General features: G+C 40.0%; 1 protein-coding gene across 4 annotated transcripts in view; it reads right to left on the bottom strand.

The window, feature by feature from the left end:
• Positions 1–747: 747 nt before the first annotated feature.
• The window catches only part of MED15 (mediator complex subunit 15), a 29,023-nt gene continuing 2,033 nt past the window's right edge, over positions 748–27,737 (bottom strand). Inside the window, exons 2-18 of one of the 4 annotated variants that reach the window (XM_075434897.1) lie at positions 23,068–23,155; positions 21,817–21,868; positions 21,303–21,332; positions 19,876–20,091; positions 19,031–19,293; positions 17,869–18,237; positions 16,605–16,694; positions 11,588–11,707; positions 5,599–5,741; positions 5,155–5,282; positions 4,139–4,273; positions 3,687–3,750; positions 3,452–3,518; positions 2,850–3,010; positions 2,479–2,645; positions 1,470–1,568; positions 748–1,327 (exon numbers count right to left, since the gene is read on the bottom strand). In XM_075434897.1, the coding sequence (XP_075291012.1) occupies positions 1,194–1,327; positions 1,470–1,568; positions 2,479–2,645; positions 2,850–3,010; positions 3,452–3,518; positions 3,687–3,750; positions 4,139–4,273; positions 5,155–5,282; positions 5,599–5,741; positions 11,588–11,707; positions 16,605–16,694; positions 17,869–18,237; positions 19,031–19,293; positions 19,876–20,091; positions 21,303–21,332; positions 21,817–21,868; positions 23,068–23,155 (2,326 nt within the window). In that variant the 3' untranslated portion in view covers positions 748–1,193. Of the gene's footprint in view, positions 1,331–1,469; positions 1,569–2,478; positions 2,646–2,849; positions 3,011–3,451; positions 3,519–3,686; positions 3,751–4,138; positions 4,274–5,154; positions 5,283–5,598; positions 5,742–11,587; positions 11,708–16,604; positions 16,695–17,868; positions 18,238–19,030; positions 19,294–19,875; positions 20,092–21,302; positions 21,333–21,816; positions 21,869–23,067; positions 23,156–27,737 lie in introns of all 4 variants that reach the window. The other 3 variants (XM_075434896.1, XM_075434898.1, XM_075434899.1) reach the window with 3 other exon arrangements.

Raw genomic sequence — 27,737 nt, 5'->3', positions numbered from 1 at the left:
AGGGAGATGGAGCAGGATACAATGGAAACATCAGGAATCTGAAATTCTTCTGCACCAGGAAATTAAGAGCGAGCAACTTATAAGCACAGGGAAAATAAAACAATCACACTATGCATGAAATTAGAGTTACTTACGGCAAATGTTCTCATTAGAAGTGCCCAACAATAAGGTAGCTGATGACTGACTTCAGCGCCCATCATTGCTCAAGGCACAAAATATTAGTTGTCAGTTCTACTCCTGAGCTATGTTGGTTTTTTTCCTTTTGTTTTTAAACAAACTTATATAGCATAGAAGCATTTTCACTGAACTGCATCAACTCCCAAAGGAAGCCAGACACCTCAGAGAGACTCTTAGTAAAAGAGGAAATGTAGCTACAAGCCTGCTGGATCGATTTGTGTTACTAGGACTTTATACTGTTAGGTATCTTCCTCCCGCCTTTACGTACACATTTACTGAGTTTATAGAGGAAGTCGGTGTAGACATTAATATCTCTTCTTTCTAAACACCTCACTCTTTGGGAGTGAGAAACATGTGGTCCACGCTAACCAAAAACTGTTTATACAAAGTAGTGTTTAAAATAAGCTATAAAATACTTTGTCTCTATTTGGTTCCCCACCCCCAAGTATAATTACCCAGATTTTTCTCACACATTTGAGGAATGCCTTAAAAGGCTGCAATTTATCCCATCTCTGAGCAAAGCTAATACGCAAAAAGGTTCCTGCAACCACTGAGAAGCTTGCAAGCACATTCTAGTTGCAGCTAATTTATTTCTGGGGCAGTATCGGGTCACAAAACATACAGTGTGAAAGGAATACTGGCACTGAGCAAACTTTGAAGCAAATTAGGACATTCTCTCCCTACTACCTCTTATACCAGACTCCCTGATGGAAGTCCACAAATAATTTCTTCTCTAAGAAGACAATAAAAACTCATCCTAATACAGTCTCAAGAACCATATATACACATTTTGTATATTTGAAAATGCTGGCAAAAGTCCACAGAGGCAGAAGAGAAAAAGCATGAAGGCTAAGTCTAACATCAGGTTCTCTACTGAACCTGACACCTAGAAACAAAACAACGTAAGGCTTCTTTCTTCTGAAGTACCCTCCCCAAAATGTGATTTTCCAGTGGCATGTGGAAGAGGCCAGCTATTGAGACCTTCTTTCTTGCTTCACGACTTATGAAGTGAGATGTTATGCAGCAGATAGGCAGGCCTGACGAATACTTTGTGCCCAGGTGTTTAAGAGTGCCGTGACTGAATGTTTGTCTGGAAGTTGCAATAGTTTTGAAGTCATGTACCGATACACTGACTGCAAAAAGGGATTGGCTGCTGGAAGAAAAAAGATAACAGATAACTGAGTTATAATAAAAATAATATATATAAAAACAAAAGTAACATGAAGTGTTCACATTTCCCCACTATTAACACATACACATGCCCAAGAAATGTCATGCTAGCATCCTCATACCATACTGTCTAGGATTTTTTATCCACAGAGGGCTCTGATCTGGATAGTCCGCTGGAACACTGAGCTGTAGTGGTGGGACATTTGGAAGATTCTTGTCATCTAGAATGCAAACACACCTCCCATCAGAACAAAGCATTCCTTGCTGGACTGGGGCAGGGTAGGGGGGAAGTGGGGGTGTATGCATAATTCAACTTGGTTTCTAGCTTTTGAACCCCAAGCAGGAGCCAGGCTGAACATCTCGATTTTTATTGGAAGGCAAATCTCATTGCTCACTTTAAGAACACTCTTAAATTCTTGGAAGAAAATCCTGGCAAACATAGCTCCACCTCTTACACATTTTTGCAACTTGTCAATCTCATTGTTTCACCAGCTGAATGTTGCTAAGTTAGAAACCTCATTTTTGACAATTAAGTGCCTTATGTACTAATATTCAGGACAAAACCAGTTCAGATTCCTCAAATGAGGAAGAGGAAAGCATCTATTTTTCCCACTGGAATCCAAGAGCAAAACAAGTTAATAGACTGTAACACTTCAGACTTATTCAGCTGAGACAGGAAAAAAGATGTAGTCTGAATGTCATTCTTGAACACACATGGTTGTTAGTGATCACTAGTACAAATTGAAACAGACCCTCCTAAAAACTAAGTCAACATTCCTCTAGCTCTGTCCTAGTTGTTGGAGGCAGAATAACTCTCACATACCAGTATCGGCCAAATCCGGAATCCAGATTATTACTAGCAACAAGTATTTTTCTAGACATAAAATGACATTACCAATTGCAACTCCAGTGCAAAGAAAGGAACAACCAGTGTGAATGAAGTCTCTGGGTGTACCCTAAAGCAGGCTGTACAGACTGTCATGATTAAGCAGTGCTATGAATTTGATAAGAACAGACTTCACGCAGAAGTCACAGCTTGGCAAGATTCAAGATTTAGCAAAAAACTCTGAGTTTCTACAATCAAGCTCAGTACTTATTTTTGAATTCATCCCTTAGTTTCTTCTTGCTTACCTAGCTTGCATATGAGATGAACTGTGCCATTATTACTGCAGTGGGAAGGGTCCAGGTTTACCAGGAATTTAGGATTTAATCTTGCAACTTCCCCTTGTAAGACATTTGGTATGGTCTGTCTTTCATCCTCTTCATATTTCCGTTTTCGAGGTGAAGCAACTGGAGCCCTGTGTAAAATACAGTCCACAAAAGGACTAGGTGAAAACACTATGCCAACATCACATTTGTCAAATATTTTACAGGTGTAAAAAGGAAAGATATAACTCACACCTGTCCATAAACCCATCTGTTCTTCTACCAGTTTCTACAAATAAATAGTTTTCCCTTAAATAATGAACATTTAAGACAGACAGCAGGTCAATGATACATACGTGATAGGTGGTCCGTGAATTGCAGTCATAGCTGGCATAAACGTACGGTAAAGGGAATGGTTGAAGACTGGTGAACGGATGTTGGCCAAAACAGCATCCAAAAGTGGCTGACACAAGTACTGCTGTTTGGTGGGGGGCACTGGGGGAGGCGGTGGAGTAGGCTAAAACACAAGAGAAGCCCCTTTTGATTTAATCATCACCAAAAAAGAAATTCTACTATTGACACTGCAAAATTTTATAGCAGTAAACTTCTAATGCATGAAATACAAAGGATTCTCAAAACTGCACACAGTAACATTAAGGGGAGCGGGAAGCCATCTGCAGCTTTCTTTTAGGAACTCTGTCCTGAAGTCAGCTGCAAAAGTTCATAGAAAGAATTACTCAAGTCTTTGCACAAAGCACAAGAATTTGAAAGTTCATTTAAAAGATACAGATAGGTCATTTATGTGACGTAAATGCCTGCCCTTTTTTTTCCCCGTTTTCTTATTTTGTCCAACCTTACCTGAAGTCTTAGAACATGAAATGCAGAAAATTATCTTGCCAAATCAGAAGACCTTTTAGAATTAATTGCTTATCCCTTGCTAGCACAAAGCATTACCTACCACAGCCATATCATTTTTCAGCTTCTCCAGAGCAATTTCGCATTTCTGCAGTGTCTTCAGAGGGCACCTGCAGAAAAGGAGAAATATCCTCGTCACAAAATGGTCACCTCAGCCAAAATGTTTCTGCTATCTGAGCCCCACAGACAGCTTCAATGCCCACGTGGCTGGATGTTAAACAACAAATTTCTGGAAGGGCTGGGTAAACCGATGTCCAGCCAAATGGAAAAAGAATTACCGTTTTGAAGGGTCAGTCAGGATATCCAAGAGACTCTTCATTTTACTCAGGTCCTTCTTCCTATCTGAAATAATATCAGAAACACAAATGCTGTCTACAAGAATAGCTTCCATACTTGCAGAAAGAAACACAGTATACTGTTGAAAGTGACAACATGAGCCAACATTGAATAAAGATCTTCCATCTAATCATAAGTACATCCATTGCATAAGCTCTATGTGTTTCAAAAACATCACAAGTAAACAAAAACCGATGGAAAATTAAGGACGAGGATTTTACCCACTCTTCACAGTAAAATCTTTACAGTCATAAGCAAGAAAGAACAAAGAACTCTGACTGCCATTTTTAATCCCTGGAACAGAAACCATCACAAAAAAGGCAAGGTACTGCTTCTTTCATCAGAAGAGACAGCTGCCAGAGAGAAATGCATGACTAAATACAGGGAACTTCACCTTCATTTTTATCTATTTTATTGATCATCCTCCGGAGTGGCTCAATGTATTTTGATAGCTGTTTGAGTTTCTCCAGATACTGTTGCTCCTCTGACTGGCTAGAACTGGCTGGACTCATGACAGAATTTGGATTTCCTGGCAAGAAATAAATACTGCATGACACAGGGAAGATAAAAGATATTGCAGAACCGCATTCTCACGTTTCAAAATCTAGATCTGAAATGTGGTGCTCTCGAAGTGTAGCTCATGCCAAATATCCAAATCCGTAACTGGATCCACAGTTAAAAGTGCTTGTCCAACTCTCTATTCTTTGTGCAGAAGTAATGTATTCTGTGGACAGAACAGCAATTCCCATTTAACACATTTTTTTTCTGAAAAGGTCCAAAATTCATACACCGATTTTCTAGGTCCTCTTTTTGCCCTCACTCTGGTGCATTAAACATTAAATCAACATACTCAGTTTGCTGCAGTTTTCCTTAAGTTAGTGCTTTCTAAACCGCAGAGCACACAACACTGGTATGAGAAGGAGCCCATACGTTACTTTCATTCACCGTATCAGAAACTGCTTATTACACCTGGGAGAGAGAGGAGCGAAAGTGGAAGGCGCTTTGGAGCAAAGAAGCCTGCCACCTGTGATTACGTAGTTGCATCCTTTATGACTGCATGTTTTTGCTAAGGGTTCCTTCCTGCATGGAACCATGGAATCATTACGCCTCTATAAACTTGCTCCATTAAGTTAAGTATCATTCTTTTTTCAAAAGACTGGGGAAGTTAGAAAAAAAACATTACACAGTCCAGTCATGAGAAAAGAGGTTTCAGTTGATTTTGATTAGAGATATCCATGTTGTTGCATTATGTTGTGCACGTGACATGTTCACTACTTGCAATGCTGGCTGCTTTGTAGAGCTCTTTAATATTTACCTCGTGTCAAACAATAACAGCTTTCCTGGGAACTATTGCAGTTACCAAAACATACCCCAACTCACGGTCTGCAGCATAACTCTTAGATCATTTACCTGGGGTGTTTAAAGGACCTGGGGACGGGACACTAAAGTTCTGAGGTGTTCGTGCAGCTGCTGGGCTCTGGGATGGTTGTGGAGATGGACTGGGGAGAAAGCTGCTGGGTGATGGAGCTGGGCCGGAGCTGAAAAATAAGCATAAAATCAAACCTGCCAGACAAGCAAGCATGATCAGCCTGCGAGCAGATATGCTTGTAGCAAGCATCGCTATGGCACTCTGTAGCTTTGCCAGTAGACTCGGTAAGGATTTTGTACATAGCTTCTTTATTTAAAATGCGGGTTTTCAGAATGTATTCGGCACAATCCCACCTTTGCTCTCACTGAAGTGCATGTTAAAATTAATTCACTTCAATGGAAACAGAGCAAGATATACTGAATGCTTCTGAACACCTCACTCTTATGGCACTGACAAAGGTCCTCAGAAGTTGCAGTCTAGCTTACCTGACATTAGAGTTTGGCTGAGAATTTGGCTGGCCTGGCTGAGGAGATGGCTGTGGCTGTGGTGGTGGAGGCATTGATTGGGGTGTTTGAGCTTGTTGGACAGGAGATGGGGATGACATCATGGTAATATTGTTCTGGCTGACCTGAAATGTGGAAAAGGATAAGATCAATAACAACAAAAGGGAGCACAGACAGGGAACCTGACTAAAAGGCTTTACCTATGGAGAGAAGCGTATCCTCAAGCCTACAAGAGATGAAAGCGTTAGTTTCCTCTTCTCTCTCATAATGACAGTGCCACCTGTATCACCCTTGAGGCTCTCAGGGCAGTACTTCATATCTACGTCACTATAAATAGCCATTAAAACAGCACATAATTTGAATAACTGTATAATAATTGTTTTTAATTTCCAAAACCATCATGTTGCATTTAAAATATTAGAAGTGCTATCTGAAAAACTTGTACTTTATTAGAACTAGTCAAGAAGAGCAGGAAGAAAAGACAGTTCTAACTTCAGAATTAAGAGCCATAAAAACTTCAAAGGTCTGTCAGACTTGACTGTAGCTTCCCAACTGGTTTTCTTTAGGAGGGAGGGGGGAAGAAAAAAAAAAAAAAAAAAAAGGGAAGCCAAACCACCAACATCTTGTTTAAATATTCAGCTTTGAAAATCTGGGTGGAGATAGAAACATTCCAAACTGAATGGCTGGGTTGGAAAAAAAGGAAGTAGCTTTCTGACCACTGGAGAATGATGAGCTGTGACTGAAGGACAGAAAGATGAATAAAAGCATATCTAGAACAGCACCAAACTCTCAGTAATAAATAAGTTTATTCTGTACACTATAAAGGGCCAGAGCCAAATGACACTCAAATTAGAGCAACTTCTCACATGTTGTAATGGACACTTCCTTTGATGACTTAAAACCAAACAAGAAAACCTGTATCATGGCCAGGAGTTCTTATGACCTGAGGCTATACGTAAGTACATAGAAAGATAAATTAAATTAGCCTGCAGAGGCCACATACTGTGGCTCAGTAACCCATATGTCCATTCTGTAAGTCATCGATGAGTACCTTTATGAATTAACTCTGTTTCCCCCAGCCTAAATCATTTTTAAGCAAAAGTCCTAGTAAATCCCTACACTTGATGGCCACTGCAATTTGGTGTTATCCTTCACTCCTTAAATATCTAAATCATCCAACTCTTTCCAGAGAACATGATATTTAGCACATAAAAAGTACTGCATGGTCTACTTTTGCATGTATGCACTGAATATGACAGGAAACGCTTTGCTTGGAATATCCCATTACAGCTATGCAAGAGGTCACACACCACTAAAAAAAAAGGCGCTAACAATCCCCAGCTAGGTGCAAATTTAAAACTATTACACACTTGAAGATATTAGTTTATCACCCATTAAATCACAGTTTAAAATAAAATTCAGCCTGACATACTATGATTTTTAAAAAATCTTCAATAACTCTATTATATTCACAACCTCTCCTCTGAAGATAATATCTAGAACAAGTGAGGCTGAAATTATGTTTTAAATCAGCTATTAGATCTTCCTTTTCTCCACAATAAACACACACTGAGACTGTGCTTACTGTTTTTCATAGGAGGTGGATTCTTTAACACCATGTGTCTCCTCAATAGCTGGCAAAGCATTTCTGGGAAAGAAACGCACAGTCTGCCCCTCACAGAAACCAAGCATCTCACCACTGTTTGGAAGGAAGCTAGGATGAACACTGCAAAAAGCACGCCCTGATTTTTTTTTTTTACAATTCTATTTAACATTCTATTTAACAGCAAGCGATTTAGAACTTACCCATATGGATGCTGCACCCATTTTTCATCAAGTCAAACTAAGACCACTTTTGAGGGGTTCATCACTTCCTGAATATCAGGCCCCTTTTTAAGTGTCTCAAGTTGGTTACATAAAATTACTTCTGAAAACTTAAATCCTTGTGTTTTGGGAAAGAAGGAGAAAGATTTCATTAGGGTTTTCTGCCAGATTTAAGCTTCTGTATTGACTTCAACACCAAGGTCCCTTCACGTCAATTTACAAATGTTGCAGGAAAACAAAGAACAGAACATGCAGCATCTACTGTGCACAAAATCATAGAATGAATTAGTTTTGATACCTTTTTTTGCATTACCCTTTCTCATTTAAGTACATGCATAGGCAAATAGCTGTCATTCTTGCAAGGTTTGCTCTCTGCCAGCTTCATTTCAGAATATCGAAAGGTGATGTCTAACATGATGCAAAAATGTTAGATTTTCAAAAACATGCAATCAGAAGTACGCAATTCTGAACTTACTGCTTTACTTCTCTTTGAAAGCAGTCAATTTGCTACATAATAATTTCAGATGTCTTTCTATAGAACAGATCTAAAGACGCTTTCAGCTTTAGATTTCTACATTTTTGCAGGATATCGATTAAGATTATAATAATTAAATGAAATTTCAACTTTTAAGGAATGCTCTTTCCAGCTGACTCCCACTAAAAAGGCAGTTTAAAATAACCAAAACCACCCATTAAACCCAAAAGACAAAAAACCCCCTCCCTCTGGAGCTTAACTCCATTAAACTCATATAGCTCCTCATTTAAATCCAGAGTTCAGCCATGGTTACTGACCATTTGCATACCCTTCATCTTCAACATAAGGAAATGCAGTTACCTATTTCTTTACTAAAGGACGAGATTTTTTGTATCCACAAGCATATTCATGGACAGTGATTACAGCCCACTGAATGTCAATGTCCTCTGCTACTCTACAGTGATCTGATCATGAAACCAAGTCCTAATTTTCTGAAGTCTTGCCCACAAGACATTTAGGCTTGCATGACAAAAGTTTGCTCTTTATAGCCACTAAATCAAACCTATTCTTAATATTTAGATCACACCATGCTGGAAGATAAACTTAGCTATGAGGCCAATCTCCAGTTTGCTGAGTCTCAGGCAAGGAACAGTACTCAGCAGATAAGGCTAGTGACAGTTTTTCAGAAGCTCCCAGCAGCAAGAGTGCACAATATGCACAAGCTAATAGCAAGGAAAAGGAGACTGCAACAAGGAAGTGATGGGTAATAATTAGGAACAGTAGAAACACCTTTAGTCTAAAAGAAAACTCTAGAAAGCATTTACACTACTGTACTTACAGTTTCAATGTTAAGCCAGTAAGCATAGCCTTGCCTGCTCTGTTGCAAACTGGGTTTAAAAGTTCACCATTATGCTGTTTTATGTGACAAAATGGAAACTCTGCAGAGCTTCAAATAAGTTCAGATACAGGTTTCCATATTCCCAGTCAGGCCAGTATCCCTTGCTTTAGTTTAATAACAATTCTTATCTTTGTCCCCCCGTATATTTTCAGTTTGCTGAAGATTTCTGTGCCAACAACAAATTGGAAGTCCATACTATTACAGACTGCAATAAATTTGTAGACAGAACTTGAAGATTTTGACACTAGAAATACAGGAGAATGACTGGTATTAGCATATTAGTTATATAATTAGTTCTATAATTGCTAAAGCAAAAGCTAAATATTAATCTTTTAACATTTCAAGATCAGCAGGTTTCTTGAGCCAATCCAAATATAGATTCTTTTAGCTGTCCAAAAAGTGCCACCAACATTGATTGTGGTTCATGGTTGGTAACTATTCAGGCACAAACAAACTTCAGCTAAGAAAAAAAAGTCAGTTCTAATTCTCTGGCAATTTAAAAAACGGGAAATTGTGGAATACAATGCCATATCACTAAATATATTCTTTTGATGAAAAGACTGTAAAAGCAAACCAAAAAAACCACTGCAGAATCAACTGAGATTTGTGATAAAAAAGGACAGACTGACATTGGTGTCACATGGGGTAAAAATAAACAGCCACACAGTATTGATATCACATTTGGTCCTTCTGTTGAAAGAGGTTCTTCAGCGCAATAACAAGATTATTTTCTAAAGAGAAAAGACACTCTGAACTACCTTTCACCAAGTCTAAAATACTTTTGATACTGTAAAGAGACTCTTAAATGAGCAATTAATAACCAGATACATGCTACAGCCCTTTAGTCCTATTGTGAACATCTGCAACGGCTCTGCTGATAAGGAAGTCATAACACATCCGACAGACAATATTATTTCAGCATTTTACGAAATTAAGAGGCATAAATTATGACATTTCTAATTCCTAATACATCTACAGCCTGAACAAAATGCTTTGGCAGACAGCACTAGAGATTCACACTGATCCAGAGCTGTCAAGTATATGGCATGTCAGACTGGCTTTAAAAAAAACATGTTTCCTGCCACCATTAAACCAAGACTCACCCCTCATCCTACCACCTGCTTAGGAGCCATTTTCACTCCAATCATTGTTCATGAAGAAATTTCCTTTCTTCTTCTGCCTTGTCCAGTTGTTCAGTCTTCTACATCATTTTCACAACCCTTAGCAGGCTACTGATGACCAGTTCACTTGGTATCAGAAATTAAAGCTCCTCAACAACCACAGACAAGACAGCACTAAGAGATCAGCCTATGGTGCTGAGTGCTTAAACTAAAGGTCTTGTGTTACGAATCAAGTATTAAATATAAGCCCATCTAATACTTCTGTATCCATTGGAAGGCTTCATCGTCAAACCAAACCTTGTGAATACCTCACACAGCAGATTGTCTCAGTATATATAAACTGCTACAGCGAATAAAGCTCAAAGTAAATTCTCCTTTGACTCAACAGCTACATCTGGGTTTTATTTCAGTGAACATATATACAATGACCTGGACTGAAATGACCATCCATCTTCAACCAGAAACAACAACAGATGTGTTTGCCTAGGTCTGCAGAATCTTTCTGGTCACTGTATCTATCTTAGCAAATTCCTGAGAAGATAAGGCTGTGCCTACTAAACTTGATGCAGCAGCACTAGGAAGCAGAGTTTCAGACATTCCAAAGGCCCACGACAAGCTTGCAAAGGAAACAAAAATGCAGAGTGTGAAGAAACCGTCATTAAACCTATGAACAAAATGCAGCGGTATTAAGAACTAAAATTGCACCTGGTATTAAATTTGAAAATTAGCATCTAGAAGAACAAGACATGAGGTTCATGAATAATAGATAGCAAAATGCAGTTGAACGCTATTCCACCATCATCGTATGATATACATTTAAACCAACACCAATCACATAGGGTTAAGCAAACTTCTGCAGAGAAGAGCAGTGCCTCATTTCGTGACTTACTGGCAAGAACTCAGTTCTATTTCATTCTAGTTCTCCCTGTTCCTGCTCCCCCAAAATGACACATTTTGCTTGCAAAACATGACTGCAAATTCTTTAGCAGATCCGGACCTGCACCAGGCAGATGCAGTACTCTGAGCTCACGCATCTTCCAGCAACAGCTGGATAGGTGCTGCCAGCCTGCCTACACAGGTTCTTCTATGATGCAGGCACAAGTGGGATCTTTCTGGCAGTTCCTCCTACACAACCGTGAAAGAAGAGATCAGCTGCATTTTTCTTGGTCCCTGATACCACATAAGAAGCTACTCAAACTGAAATGAGTGAAGTTTACTCTTAATGAGAAGCAGCACCTGTACAGAGCATGAACACAAGGTAAGCACGGTCCCAGACACAACTCAGCCAGTAGACTGCAGTACTGACTTGCAACGCTGTCATAAATGCACACTCGTGGAGTATGGACAGAAACCACAAAGTTCTAATTTGAGACTTGAATAAATTATGAACATTTTATTATGAACGTTTTAAATGTTAAAATAAAGATCTACATCACTTTAAAAATGCTTTATTTGATATCCCAAGCTCTCAGAAAACCTACTATTAAAAATTAAAAAGGACCCATAAAAAACCTAAAAAGGCCAATACCCAGCAGAAAGTTAGTTCTTTGATCAAAAAGTGAACATCCCCTTGCTTGAAAGCAAGCGATACACAATCACTTATTGAATGCTTTGCACAATTCCTGACACAATGTGCTTTGACTCAGTAAATACCTGTGGCATTTGCTGTCCGCCCAAAGGAATGGAGCTTGGCGGCGTAGCAGACACAGCGGTGGTAGGCGGGAACCGTGGTCTTATTTGCATCCCACCTCGGGCCATAGGTGCGGTGATCATCTTTGAGGACAGAGGGACAACAGACAAAAGTAATCGCAAAACAAGAAATGCAGTGCACTGGCAGGATGAGAAGCCCATGCAGCCTCCAGGGATTAGGGGAAGCGGGAGCATGAAGGGAAAGTTAGTGAGCTTTTCTCTAAAGGTTATCCTAACATGCTAGCTTATAAATCAAACTCCTTTTTATACCCTTTCTGTCCATTTTAGGAAAGCATCTAATGAATTTGAGGTATCTTGAGAGAGTTGATCTGTAGATTCACATTCATGGGTCAAGGGTTGACTGTGCTATCATTTGCATGAAGGGCTTTTCCTAAATCTTGCCTGACAACTTGAATTTCTAGAATTCTTGGATATAAGTACTCTAAGCTTGTTGTCAAGAATGCTCCATCTAAGAAGCTATGTAATACCATAGGTTTCTGATGTGCTTTCCCCCACTGTGGACTCAAAGGGGGTTAGCTGTATTTGCATATGTCACCCTTCATTATAAAAGAATTTGGCAGACAGTTCAACAGCAACTGTCAGTAGGGATGCTCCACTGTGAGCAAAATTTTAGACCAACCTAACCTATGACAGCATAACAATGCCAAAGACAACAAAAATGACTTCTGGGTTTGAAAAAGCTATTTCCTTCCTTTTAAAGCCCACAGAATAAGTAAAAAACATGCTCGTAACTTCCATCATTTTGACAAATACCCATTCCTCTATTACTAAGCTGTGCTAAAATATTGATTCCACAATCTGCCTCAAGCTTATTCATGCACTATTTGATTCTCCAGGTGTATAGACTGAGCACACCCTGAAGTACAATGATTTAGGACAAATGACAAAGGTTAGCATTAGAATTTGTATTTTAAAATAGCATTAAGACTATGCTACTCTGCAGTGTCTACAAGCGCCTTTCAGAACCATCAGCCTGCATGAGCCACACAGATTTAATCATATATATCTGTATAGCCCTCTGTTACTTAAAATCTGATATGACACCATATATGCTGAGAAATTACAGCAAATACAGCATATTTTTGAAATAGCATTCAGGTAACTTTGGCAGATTGACTTATCAATAATAGAGCTTCTGTTTGGTACTTCAAAGATCTACAGCAAAGCACTCTAGGCTACTTTTTTTTCCAGCAGACATACTACCAAGAAACCTACACAGGCCCTAACTAACCTATGAGTTAATGAAGTTGCCTTTCAGTAAATGGTTTGGGGCATTCTTGCTTAGTGTTCTATGTAAATGGACTGAAGCAGCCAGCAACATGTGTCTAGAGAGAGCCAGAGAATGCATGTGCTTACAATTGTTAAAAATAAATAAAATTAAATACAACATACCAAGACTGAAAAAGGAAAGCAATAACTGATAAAGAAAATAGTGTCAAATTCAGCACAGCTGTTAGTTCACAACATCAGAGCAACGCAGTCCCTTTCCATCCAGGCAAAGAAGGATGGTCAGAGACAGGATTTCAAAAGGGGAACAAAGGAGAGCACTCCAGACATCACACACACATGCCCACGTATGCACACAGCATGCAACAGCCACCACAAGCAAACACAACCCAGCACTGGCACAAAGCACAGGTGGATGCTACAAAGTGCAGTGAAGAGCTACAGTATCAACATGAGAGCTGGTGAAGCAACACAACCCTAACAAAAAAAAAAGGGGGGGGGGGGGGGGGGGGAGGGGACGGAATTGCTAGGGGGAAAAAACAACACACATATCCTTCCAGGCACAATCACCCCATCTTAGACCCTCGTGAATGCACATGGATCTCTGGAGCATTTGAAATCCCAGGAACGCTATGGTGACCCACGTGTCCCATCTTGGTCCTGTTTCTCATGCCACACCACCAAAGTGTGAAGATTTAGATTACTGCCTCCAAGGTCAAGGAAATTAGGGTACATTCACAGTTTAAGTGTCTGGCAAACTACTGAACACCAGCATAACAAACTCCGATTCAAAGGCTTTCAGCTGTTTGTTGTTGTTGTTGGTCAAACATTTATGCACTTGCACACAATTTTAATTTTTTGTATTTTTTATTTTTTTAAATGTATGCTTTGGAAAGGAAGTGTATATATAAAATTACGCCAATTTCACTCTCTTAACAAAAGTAATCTACTTTTCCCATTCTCTAGATGATTTACATTTAAGAAACCTGTGATCCTTTGACAAAGCACTTGGGAAAGGGGGCTGCAAAGATGGAATCTGTTTTATGCAAAGCAATATATCCATAAAGGAGTTCTTGTCAGTCTAAAAACAGAAGGCAACCAGAAGCGTTCAACTACTTTTGAAAAAGATATAAATCCTCTTCCACAAGTGAAACTGATTTATCTAAATTTACAGAATTAAGAATTTTACCCCATAAAAATAGAGAGCAAGCACAGCAAGAGAGTCTCCCCCTTGACTGTAAGATACAAAACACTCCTTATCTGATAACAATGAAGCGGAATATAACAGAATCCTGAACCTGTAATTTTCTTTCACCTAAAATCCACAGATTCAGAATTCTGTAAAGGTGCAGCTTCTGGTGAGCATATGTAAGTACTGTGCCACTGTCACACTGCTAAAGACAGCTCTGATTTTCAAAGAGCAACAACCAACCTGCATTCTGAGCACCTGAAGGAGTTGTACCAGAACAGTGATTTAAACTTTATTAATATTTAACTCCAGTTTATTACAGATTTTCTATTGGTGCTGCAAGCACCTGTGTAGCACTTTGTGATCACCAGGACACTACTTTGTTTATTTATCAGCTTCACCTGTGACTTACATGCTTACAAGGACTAGACACCCAAGCAGGGTAATTACCAACCTGCATGGTGTCTTTATGACTTCAGAGAAGAACTTCAAAAGTCACATGAATCCACGTTTAAACCTGGAATTACTTTTACTTTTATGTAGGAAGGATGAACAGAAATTTTACAGAAAAGGAAAAACACAGCCATATCAACCAAAATTCCCAGTTTGAAAGCCCCTGGAGACTAAGTTTAAATGTGACAAGCAAAGATTAGGATAGGGTTCATTTATAACAAAATCTTCCCTGAACCAAATGAAGAAATAAAGGCAGATTTATTAAAAATGCTGGTGCTAGTGAAAAGGTACTAAATACAAAAATCTACTCTTAAAAGAAACTTCTTATAAAGTAAATCCACATACACTCTCAACACGGAAGCTGCATTGTAATATTGTACACAGCCACACTCTTAAAACTATTATATACAGAAAATATATACATACAAGAAACTAGCTTAATTATTGGACTTCACAGCATTAAGTGAATTTTAGTAGACTCATACTGCAATAGCATGAACATAAATGGAGTAAAGCTTGTATGTGGAATTTTCTAAACTCCATCCGTGATAGACAATGAGCAATCCCTGAGTTTACTACACATCTGAATAAAGCTGCAATACAAAACCCGCTATCAACCATCTTACCACCCAAAACTTTTCATATGCACCGTGCTGACAAGCCACTAGCATATGAATTCACTAAACAGGGCAAGATTTAAGCTGACTCTACATAAGCACAATCCATCTGCTTAGGAGTTGAAAAGAATACCATTAAGTTAGTAAAAAGAAAAAAACAGTCAGTATCCTTCCAGTCAGCCTAAGTCCCTGCAGCTCCCACCTGGAAATTATTTAAGAAACAAATTTTTTAATTCACATTTCAACTTTAGAAAGAATTGTGCATTGCTGCCAGTACTGTACCGACCATACTTACCACTGCTCAGCTTTTACATCCCTGTGTTACGTTGACCCATACAGAAACAAAACTTAGCCACCCACAGGGATATGGGCCACATGAGAGTTACGATGGTACAAGACACTATTCCTGATACAAGTCTGGAAGATGTACGTTGAAGAACCAATTGTGGTCATAGCCCATGCAAAAAGCTTCCAAATGTCTTACTGAATCTGTAATATTACTTGTGCGCTGAAGGGAAAATGGTGCATACAGACACGGAATGTCCCGATATATAGGAAACTCTGCCATTAAACCTTGTCAACCTCATTTCATCTGTCTGCCTCAGCCTCTTTGTCTACAAGGTACTTACCCATGTCTGTAAAATGCCTCAACGTGAAACACTACAGAGGTAAGCCACGAAAGACTATTTCATATTCTTGTGGAAAATGGGATGAGAGGTTCAGCTCAAGCCATTCCCAGTATTTTTCCCCATGTCTCCTTCATACGAGACACACATCAAGGAACATTCACTGGGGCTACAAGTGTATTGGAGGGTAAGAAAACTGTGTTAGACAATAAGCTTTCACCCAGCACTTTTTTTTTTTTTCAAAATGTAACTCTGCACTTGTGACACATGCCATTTTTTCTTCACATTTCACATCCAGAACAAGAGCAATCTATATCTGCTGCTCATTTCACTCAGAAAAAGCATGAAAGACAAAAGGAATGAAAGGGGAGTGCAGAGAGATTTCATTGTCTATACTATTTTTTGTGGTTGATACATGGAGGTGGAAGGTAAATCACATGTGAGTAAAGATAGCAGGCAAAGATTCACAGTACAGAAATCAGGTCACAGAACAAAGCAGTCACCTAAAAGTTTAACGAAAGAAGAGGTGATACACTCCAGGTACCAACAGCCAGACTTGTAGTGTGACCACAGTAGGCCGTCTTATTGATGTGCATTCCTGTGTCAGTACAGGCAACAACCTTACCTACTCGGGACAGAGAGCATGCACAGAGAGGTTGTCAATGAAATCCTGCCTCTGACTCCAGGCAAAGGAGAAAAAGCATAAAAGCCTATATCCCTCTTTATAAAGGGGATGACCGATGTCAGATCCCTTATCAGAAAGCCACCAGAAACCCACCTCCATGCTCACCCCTAGCATGCACTTGCTACAGGTCTATAACTAGTGATACTGGCTCCCAGGCCCTTACCTGCCCTGAAGCTCCCATCTGAGCAGCTTGGGCCTGAGCTGCTTGCACTGCTGCCGCTGCCTGCTGCTGCTGGACCAGCTGAGCCCTTACCTTGAGTATGAAAAGAACAAACGAAGTAAACATTAGTATTCGATTAGGGTATGACACTCCTGTTTCAACTACATTGACTATTCTCGTAAAAAAGGGTGTGGAGACAAGATCAACCTCACATACATATTCTTCCTAGAGTTTTTGAGCTTCCTTTATGGAAACAAGTTCCCATATTTCTCACATTTAGAATGGTCTTCCCACAGACTGTACACCCAAGATTTGATTTATTCTTGCAATGTCTTCCCTGTACTATCAGGTCTTCCTAAACAATACTTTAACTTTCTGGCAAACACAGCTAACCACATAAAGGCTCATTTCCCTCAAGTACACTGTATTAAGCACCTACCAACGATCAGCATTTCAAAAGTTTATACAGTGATTATGACTGTCAGGGTGATGTACATGACATATAACTACCCCTAGCTTAGCTGGTAGAAGCACAAAGCGGATGTATCAACTCATCCATGTGGAGTCAATAATTTCTCAAGTGTGGCTGACACTCTGCTCCTTCCCAGAAAGGCCCAAAGAGAAGCAGGTCTTGGGATTACATCTGGGCTTTTGCTCAACAGCACATACGGAGCCCAGAAAAAACTGACTGTAATGCAACAGTTCAAAAAGCTGCACCATTAAAAGTATGACCCAGCAAGAGGTTCAACAGAGTAAAACTATTGTCTTGTTCACATTCGCTTCAAGGCAGAACCTACTGGTATCTTAAACTTTGTCCCAAACCTCTGAACATGGCAGCAGAAGCAAAGCCAGCATGCTGCAGAGCCAGCACTGGCTCCAGTCACATGCACTAGGCACTTCAAAGCACGTGCTGATGCTCTTAGAAAAGCAAACATCACGCAGATTATTTTTCTTTAACCAGAGTTTGTTGTTTCTTATTTTTTTCTACTTGTCCACTCAAGCGTAAGACAAGAATTTATCTGCAAGTATCAGTTGCATAAATGGTTTTCACAGATTTCTGAAGTCCTACTCTTAGACACAAAACTGTTCTCTACTGGCAGGCCCAGACATAAACCCTTAAATTCTCCATACTCATAACACGCTAACTACAGATCTCTTCATAAGCTATGTTTTTTACTACTTCATTATTAGCAAAAGTCCAAGTTTTGGTTTTTATTTCTCTACAGGATCATAATGAACCAATAATCAGTGGGTCACTAACCCTTACCTGCATTGCTTTTAACTGCTGTGGCGTAAGAGTAACAGGCATAACCTGACTAGGAATTTGTCCCGAGATTGCCTGTGGCTGAGATACCATGGGTTGGGGTTGAGGCTGAGACTGTGGTGGAAGCTGAGACTGTTGTGCCTGAGCAACCTGTTGTTGTTGTTGCTGCTGCTGTTGCTGCTGCTGCATCTGTTGCATCTGCTGTTGTATTACTTGTTGAGGTGGCTGCTGCTGTATCTGTTGCTGTGGTATTTGTTGCTGTTGTTGCTGCTGCTGTTGCTGCTGCTGTTGTGCCTGCATAGCCTGTGCTGCCTGCAGCTGCTGCATTTGGGCAATTCGCTGTAGTTGCTGCTGCTGCTGTTGCTGCTGCATCTGAAAAGCAGGAAAAGCCAGGATGCTAAAGCTTCCAGCAATGCAATAGCAGCCTTATCTTTACAGCATGAACCAAGAGCAAACAGAATTCTAATACATCATGCTAAGGTTTTAAGTCCAAAGAGAAAGCCCAAACTTTTTACACACTCACTCTTCATATATCTCAACTCTACATAGCGCACATCCTGTGGTTTCAGTATTACAAGCTTGTCTCGCTACTAAAACAGTTTTCAAAAGCAAAGATGAAGTCCATCAGCTTCCCCTGTACAAATGGGTTCAGAAGCACTTCTTCAAATGTAATCAGCCTGCACTAGCACCACTATTTACCAGAAACTGCACAAGAGCATGACAGCTGAAGTTTCCTCTTCTCCTTTTGTGCCTAAGGATGACACAAATATATGATGTGCTTGGCACACACTTTTTTAAGTGGCAATGTGCAATTTACACACCGAAAAAACAGCCACTATTTCTAGAGTAATACAAGTGCTTTTAGTTTTTTCCCACATCCCTGTTCTTGCGAGAATTAAAGACTATCCTGATGTTTATAAGAGACAAAGGTTTTAGTTCGCTATTGCTATGACAGAAGAAAGCAACCAAACAACTGTTAAGCCTTTCCTCTGGGATGTAATACATTTTTGCCAATTAACTTGCAAGTCTAAACTGAAGTCCTGCCCAAAGTGGAAATGTGTTAATAACAAGCAGAGCTGATATTCAGTACATCCATGCAAGCCATGCCCAACTTGACAAGTAACTGAACACAGACCACCTCAATTGCCACTGTAATTGTTATCACCTGCTGTTGGTTTTGCTGCTGCTGCATTTGCAGTTTCAGCATGTGCTGTTGCTGCTGCTGGACGGCTTGCAACTGCTGTTGTTGCTGCTGCTGCTGCTGGGCTGCTGCAGCTGCTGCTGCCTGCTGCTGCTGGACCTGAAACTGTTGTTGCATGGCTGACTGCTGGGCCTGGAATTGCTGCTGCTGCAAAGCCACCTGCTGCTGCTGGAATTGTTGCTGCTGCTGCTGTTGCTGCTGAGCTATCTGCTGAAGCTGAAGTTGGGCTAAAAAGAACGTAGACTGTACTTAAAACATGAGACTGAAACATTGCAATAGACAGTTACCCACTATAACTCATAATAATTGAAGATAATCCCTAAAGTACATTGATGTTCTTCGTTAGCAGCATACACTTTTGCTTCCTCAAATGGAGGAAGCACATTAACAGCAGAGTTTATGACACTTCCTACTACCAACATCTTCATTCTCACTGCCTATATTGAGTCAGCAACCTAGGCAAAGAACATAAAAATGTGCAGGAGGAAAGATGCACAGAGGTCACCAGCAGGAAGCACTGTACGCATAGAAAACATAGGGGAGTTCTGCAAAAACAAAGTTCTGAAGTTGACATCTTGAAGGACAAAAGAAGCATCTGCTCATACAACAGGTAGACTGTTCCTCACTATACTAAGCAAGACATTTATCCCATTAGTTAGCAGTTATTTGAAATCAACTCTTCCTCCAGTTCATTTGGCTGATTTAGCCAGAAGTATGAAATCTCTTCAGCACCCTTTCCTCATGAAAGATAGTTATGTACTGAAAGGCTGATCTAACAATTTCAGTGGTTGAGGCAAGTGACCACTTACTCTGCTGAGTAGCTGTAGAGACACCAGGCATACCATGAGGGGCCATTCCCGAGGTTCCAGGAGGTGGCTGCTGCCCTGGGAGACTCATCTGTTGTCCCATTGGGCCAAGGCCACTCATCCCACTCATTGGTGCTCCTTGAGCTCGGGAAGCCATTCCCATTCCAGGCGCCCCTGTCGGGGGACCCCCAGTCAGATTCTGCAGGGCATTCATTGGATCTACAAAGAAAATAGTTACCAATATGCAGCCAGCCATGCAATTGCCTCCCCAAAATCCTCTGATCTCCATCATCCACTCTCTGATCTGTCAGCTTCCGACATGACTAGACCCGGTACCCTGAGAATTTAACATTCACTGTTCTGCCTCCGAGACCGTAAGAGACTCCCAGTACATCTTTGCCTCTCTGTAAATAGAGTGAAGATTATTAAAAGTGCTTCAGATTTGCAAAGTTCCAAATAGATTCTAAACACATTAGAGAAAACAAACTTATCAGCCACCTCTGAATTTATATGCAAGTCAAAGCAAGCTGCCAACAAAACTCCATGAGGATATCCAGCTTGTAACCTCAAAAACCAAGAAAAGAGTGCCACTGTCGATCCAGTTAGCCTCCTCCTCCTGAGGTCAACACAGAGAAGCATCACTCAGACCAGACGAAGTACTTTGACATACTGTTTCCCCCATAACATCACATTTATTATGCAGTTCATAAATTCAGTGCTGTTTAAGACAGCTGTCGTAACTGGAATTCTGGGTACACAGAAAAGTTAAAGAGGGAATGGCAATTCAAGAGGGCAAAACACAACATGGGGTGCAGAAGCAATATTAATCAGGTACAGAAAGCAACATCCTCTCTTAAAAATACTTATAAAATAATTTCCAACTGTCTAGGCTGGACATCAATCACAGACATTGCATATTTAGCCTACAGGGGGATAAAAACAGAGGATCATGCTATGTTCCTGACATACACTGCTGCGAGAATTAGCACAGAGGCAGAACACATGATCAGATCTAACCTCAGTCAACTGGCAAGAGCGCGTACACCAGCTTGCCTCTGATACAACACACTGAGGAACCCAAGGCTGGTAACAGGGAGAAACCTGGACTGCTCAGCAAGAGATTCTCTTCAATCACTCTTGTTCTTTGAAGAATCTTAGTCTTGTGAGCTAACAAAAGCACAAACCGGGAAACAAGTCTCCTGTGTTATGTTCAAAACACTCTCCAAGCCTGTCAAACTCATCACCAAATAACTGCAAGACTATCATGCCACCTCTCCTTTCCTGCTACAGCATTTAATATTCCAGTCAGGGAATCCATAGCCGCCGCCTTCTTAGTACACCACAGCCCTGAATTCTAAGCTGTTCTACAGGGGGTTGGGGAGGGTGGGCGGAAAAAAAAAAAAAAAAAAAAAAAAAAAAGGAGCTCTTACCACTGACCGAGGCTTGAGATTTCTTATTGTCTGCAAAGGAAGAACAATTAATTGTCTTTGTTAATCTTGTCACACATAAATTTGGCCCTTCAGACATACTCTCTACAAGAAATATACTCACATAATAATTTACAAAATAACAAAAAAAATTACTGTCCACTGTAGTTCTAACAAAATACATTAACCTAAGCCAATTTGGTAAACAGAATGCTAAATAAACAATGAAAACAGAGCAAAAACACAGGAAAAAAACTAGGAAGGTGGAAAAAGTAGTTTAAATAATTTCTCAAAGACTTTTCAGTTATAGATGAATGTGTAAAAGAAACAGTATTTAGAAAATAAGCACGTATATTACAGGAAAATTTTTACAGCAACTTGTGAAGAGTCACATGCAGAACCATGCATACAAACCCTAAAATACACTTTTTTTTGGGAGGATGGGATGAGCAATCCCATTACCGAGGAAAAAAAAAAAAAAAAAAAACAAAAAACACAAAACCAAACAATTACTTACGAATATCTCGAAAATGGATAATAAGTCTGGCCACAAGAGAAAGATATTCCTCCTAAGGGTGAAAAATGAAGATTTAGCATAGGAAATAAAAACGCTGCAACCATGACTTTCTGGTTCTTCAGTATACTTCCTTCACATAACAAATTTTACTTTACAATGTCTGTGGGCTTTTCAGAGCAGTTCACTTGCAAGGAATAGTCTGTTCATTAACTGATAATATTTTTACTAATGGGTCATTGTGGTTAATGGTACAAGAAGGCCAAGAAACCACAAAATTCACCGGAAAGAACCTCCTCCTGTGACGGCCACACTAATAGGACCACAATATGCGAACATAATTATAAACCAGTACATCCATTTTCCACTTTTATCCACTCTAATTCCTTTTTCTTATGAACTGAAACTGCTTACTTGGTACACTGACTGACTTTAGTCCTTGAATGATGTCACATTCATACTACAAGAACTTTTTTAAGCTAAGTTAGTATTACAAATACAAGTACGTTAACCACTTTAAGGACTAACACATGATAGAAGTGTCAGAAGACAAATATTCCTTGCAGCATTTTATTAGTTTGCTTCATAATGTGCAAGAGAAACTGTGCAGGGCTGAGATAACCTTTCTGCCCATGCAACTACCAACTCACCACTGAGGATGCCATCAGCAGGCATAAATTTGTGACACCAGCATTATAAAATTTTCACCAAGTTCCATCTCAAACGTGGCTTGTTTGGAGACAGCAACAGTATCCAACTTCTCATAATACAGCTCCAGGAAAGAGGTTTACATTTCGGTAGAGTCTAGAATTGTACACGATAACCAGACTTTCACAGAGACCACAGCACTTCCCCTGGACTTACTCTTGACACAGCCTTTTCATTGATAGCTTAGTCTCTCCCGACCACCAAACTGGTCATACAGAATGGTGTTACACTGTAGATAAAGTAAATTCTATGCAATTCACTGCACACAAGTCTTTGGGTAAGAATTAAGTGCCGTCCCATATATGCATTAAATGCTGCAGCATTAGCAAAGCTGTCTTGGACTGAAGTCCAGTTTGATACATATATTGGATGCAAACCACCTCACCTCCCCTCAGGGTAAAAAGCACATATAAATTAAAACTTATGCATAACTGTGTGTAAGCAGAGACAGTTTACTAAGTACATTGGGTTTGCTACTTCTGCGGGTCATTCCAAACTTCTCTGGATATGCCAGTTAACTTCTGGAAACAAACAGAGATGCTTTACCCTTGTTTTGGCCTTCATGAACACATGACTCTCCATATCTTTGCTGGATTTATTATGGGCAACACCAGCCTTCCTCATAGCATCATCACTGAAAGAACAGGAAAAAACAAGGCTGGGTATTAGTTGAGGACATCAGAAAATACTTTCTGTAGTTAGGAAGGACTGTAAAACAGCTTTTTACCCCTCTCTTATTTATAGGTTAAACCACATGCATACACATTACTTAAAATTGCCACTCTTTAAAATGTCTTCAAATAATGGAGAAAAAAGTCAACTAAGTTTTAAAAGGCAACACAAATATTTTTTGCAGAAATTCAAGAACAACTGCTAAGTGAGTCATTATTTTACCACTTTATGTATTATTTTGACAAAATACCAGGACCTGTTCATTTGAGGAAAGCTGAATGACAGGATTAACGTAATCCATGTTCAGTGAACAATGGGCTTGAGCTTGCCTAGTGTCAGGCATTTCCAAAAGAATCCTCTAAACACAAGGAGTAGGAGGAAGGATTTAAAAAATAAAAAAGTCTGGCAATAAGAAGCTTTAAAGCTTTCAATTCCCTTACTGTTCTTTCCCATTTACCAGCCAGAATCACAGGGACTTGCTGTCCTTTCTCTGTCACACCTCTACTAAATTGGATCTAGATCTGCCCTCTGGATGGGATTTAGAACATGCAAGATGAAACCGGGCAAAAAAAAAACCAAACAACAAACCACACATTGCTGAGGACATGGGTAGAAAAGAAAGGGCATTCTCAGTACATCAAAAAGTAGCAAGTAATTCAGCTGTGAAACATGCAATGAGATAAAGACATCCTAAAATGAGGAGTTCAGTCAGGTGAACAGCCCTATTCAACTCCTCCAGGCATTCTCATTATTGCAAACATTTCACTTTACTGCAAAACCGGTTCTGTTTTAAAGCAACCTAGCAGTTACAGTCCAAATTCCACAAACAAGTTAACAGGAAATACTTTCACCTTGTAATTAGCATCTCAGCAACTTATTTCTCAGTAACTGCTGTTGCATGAGCAGCTACCCTACATTAAACATGTGTCAGGCATCCAGTCTGAAGGGGAACTGCTGTTTTCTTCCCCCTAAACTTCTACCACCTCCCACACAGCAGGAATGGTGCTCGCATGAGCAGTAAGCTGGTTCATCTTCCTGAATTAATAACACAGTCACAGAAGTGAGAAAATTAGATGTTATAGCCTTAAAATGCAGGAGCTTAGGCTGCCACAACTCACATGCTTACTTTGCAAACTAGCAGCATACAGCTAACCTGCCATAGCCTGCAAAGTAGAAGACAGTAGAATACAGCTACCTGCTGTATGGCTCTCGCAGTAACTTGTGTGGTCTGGCAGATACTAAAAAAATGCTGTTTATATACGGAGGTTACTTAAACTGAAGCAGAATCTGAACATAATGCAGAATAACTATTCCTCCATGTGAAAACAAGTTTTAAAGTGAGCTGCTCATAAAAGAGCTCTGCTGCCGAGGAAGCAGCTACATCCAATTCTTTATTGACACCTCCCTTTTTCAATGCTTTGCCTTTCAGAAAGGCTGCCTCTAAATCCACACTACTCTGTATCCTCCTTAACTTCCCAGTCCCATAGTACAATGACATTGTTGCTCATTTTAAGAGCACCAAAAACTGGGCAGGCAGAAAGATGAGAAAAAGATTATGCAGCGGCAAGTAAAGGCAGTAACATGTAGGTAGTATTAAGTGGCTGCGATACAGACAGTGGTCAATGTGGTATCAGGAACTTGGAAAAAAATCCACAGCAAAGAAGTTATCTACTTTTACACACATCTACCATTTCCTTTCGATGTTACAGAACATGACAGACATTTTATAATGACTACATCTGCATTACCAACAATGCCACTTCAAGCACTCCATGTCATATATCCATTAGCATTCCAATAAAGGTTTAGACTAGGAGGGAGAAAAAATACATGTGTTCTTTGTTCACACATTCATCTGCAATCAATAAAAATATTTACCTTAAAAGACTGGGAAAGTCACTAAAAAAAAAGCCATAGTTTTAGCATGGAGTTAAGCACACCAAATAATCCATTATATCCTTGCAGAACACCAAACTTGGCAAACCTCTGAAAACTAGATGGTACCAGCCAATTCAATCTTCATCTGCCTCATAAGCACTTACTAAACGCAACAGAAGATGTGTGCTAAAACTCTGCCTTTTTCACTTCATGCAGAACACTCGAAGTTGCAGTTTCACAAGATGAAGCATTCAACACCAACACCAGCTTCAGGAATTTTCCCTCCATTCCCAAGAAGGTTGTTTCCAGCCCAGCAACGTGCAACCTCTCACTCAGGCCAGCCGGTCTAGTTGAAAAATCTTACAAAACACATTCTTCTTCAAAACTATACCAGCTCCCCTATGCAGCTCACACCATGACTGTATGAAACAAATTGGCAGTCAGTTCCAGGGCCAACACCACATTAAGTCATGTAACCTCACCAAATGCTGCTTCATGAAATACATTATTTGATCACTGTACCACTCGGTTCAATAAACCTTTCTTGCTTACAACAACAACGGGTGGGGAAGCAAAGCATTCTGGTAAGCTGTTAGTCACATCTATCTACATTACCAGGTTTAAAAACGCCCAAGTAAACATCACAAACACATTAAACTTTAACCACTTCACCTTGTGCATGTGACCACATTTCTGCTAGTTACAGATCGGACATATCTTTCATCAGTAGCAGCCCTCACTGTAGGAATACCCACATAACAACACAGACCAGCAGAAGACCCAAAAGAGGAATCACCCATACTACTTTATTCACACTGGTTGGGACAGAACAGTTAAAGGTGAAGGGCCTCAGCCCCCAAAACACCGCTTTCAACTACAGAGGGGAAGTAAAGGACAATCCAGCCTCCCTAAGGCCTTGTTCTAGCACTACCTTTCTTTCCTTTTCTGCAGTGATGAGAAAAACCCATTCCCACTACACACAGAATCACCCCTTTATAGCTTCACAAGCATACCCTCCAGCAGAGGTGATGTCCTCCAGCAGAGGTGACTAGGCAAGAAGCTGTCCCTTCCAAGTCAGGCAAATACAACCATCTGCGTGGCTGTGCCATAGCAGTACTGAAGAACAACCAAGGTTAAAAATAACCACTTCTGCTGTATTATTTTTAACTTTGAGAAATTTGCCTATCAGGTTCATTGCATGGCAACCCAAACACTTGCAATGAACAGGTATTGCAGAGGCAGCAGCTTCTTCAGTTCACCGCTGTGTCAAAATAATCATTTATAAAATGCATCCCACACTTTCTACAGGCCCAGGAAGTGAGAAACATCTGCCGCCTTGGCCTTTTTTGCCTGAATTCTCATCAGACAACCTAGGTTGGAATACATATCTCAGGCTGCTTTATTAACTGGTTTTGTGGAGTGTTTCACAGAGAGCAGCAATGTAGATGATCTTCCTTTTCTCCTTCCTCACTCAGAAAACTTCAGCTGATCTCCTGCCTGCTTGTTCCTCAGTCTCCATCTCTACCTACTTCCATGTGCTCTCCACATTCTCATCCTCATTTCTGTTCGCACATGTTCTTTCTTCTCATCTAGCTGAATTATTAGATAAATCCTAAGGGAGAACATACATATCAAAGCTTCAAGAAAAAAAATTAACACAAAACTAACGGACCACCACACAACCTCAGTTACTTTTCCTTTTCTGTAGTCAACATTATTCCCTTCTAACACAGCCTAGCAGTAGCTCGGGGCAGGAACTGCACACAACTGCATACGGGGTTTATCACCACCACACAACCAAGTTCAGATTTGTCCTTCAGGCAATATCAAAAAAACATATTAAGGAAAGGCCTTTAGAAAGGAGACTCCCAAGCCAGCAGTATTTGCCTGCTCCCTGTAAACCCAGAATAAAGGGGTGCCCTGCAAGCACAGGTATATTGCACACTCCCACATCATCGCTGTCTCCTGGGACAACCTAGGAGAAGCCAAAGCTGATCCCTGGCCTCAGTATGCACAGTATGAAGGTCCTGCTTGGGTCTGCAGTCACACAAGAACCTAATACCAAAGGGAGCTTCTTAGGTTATCGAATACAGTATTCTCTTAAAAAATGACAACCAAATAATACACATTGCCCACTGACGCATTCACTAGGATAACTATTCCATGCAGTGTTCCTGGAACGTTCATCCACGTAACGACACTCTTTCAAAAAAAAAAAAAAAAACACAACACAACAAAATAAACAACAACCAAAACCCAAACCTTAAATTCAGTGTTGTAAAGGAAACCCAAGTGTGAAACAGCAACAAATTAAGACTTCTGTATCCAGAAGCTATAACAAGGCACTCAAAATGAGTCATGTGACTGGTTCCATACATTTAAGTTCCCTTTTAAGACCAATTGTTCATACTCATCTTGACAAACAAATACCATTTGTTATTTGCAGGATAAACTGGAAGATATACATAGATATAAGACAGTGTATTTTCGTAACAGTTAGGAACAACCTTCCCGCAAATTAAGAAAACTTTCAGATGATTCACCAGAAATTTATTTTAATTACTTCCCTCTTCCACCTACTACATAAGCCTCACTAATAGCAAAACTGGAAGCTTATAGAAAGAAATGTTGCATACAGAGCTCAAGTCTATTTCAACAATATATTG

Source organism: Opisthocomus hoazin, chromosome 13 (genome assembly GCF_030867145.1).
Source record: "Opisthocomus hoazin isolate bOpiHoa1 chromosome 13, bOpiHoa1.hap1, whole genome shotgun sequence".
NCBI lineage: Eukaryota > Metazoa > Chordata > Aves > Opisthocomiformes > Opisthocomidae > Opisthocomus > Opisthocomus hoazin.
Note: the sequence above shows the minus strand (reverse complement) of the source record. Positions and strands in the feature narration are given on the sequence as shown.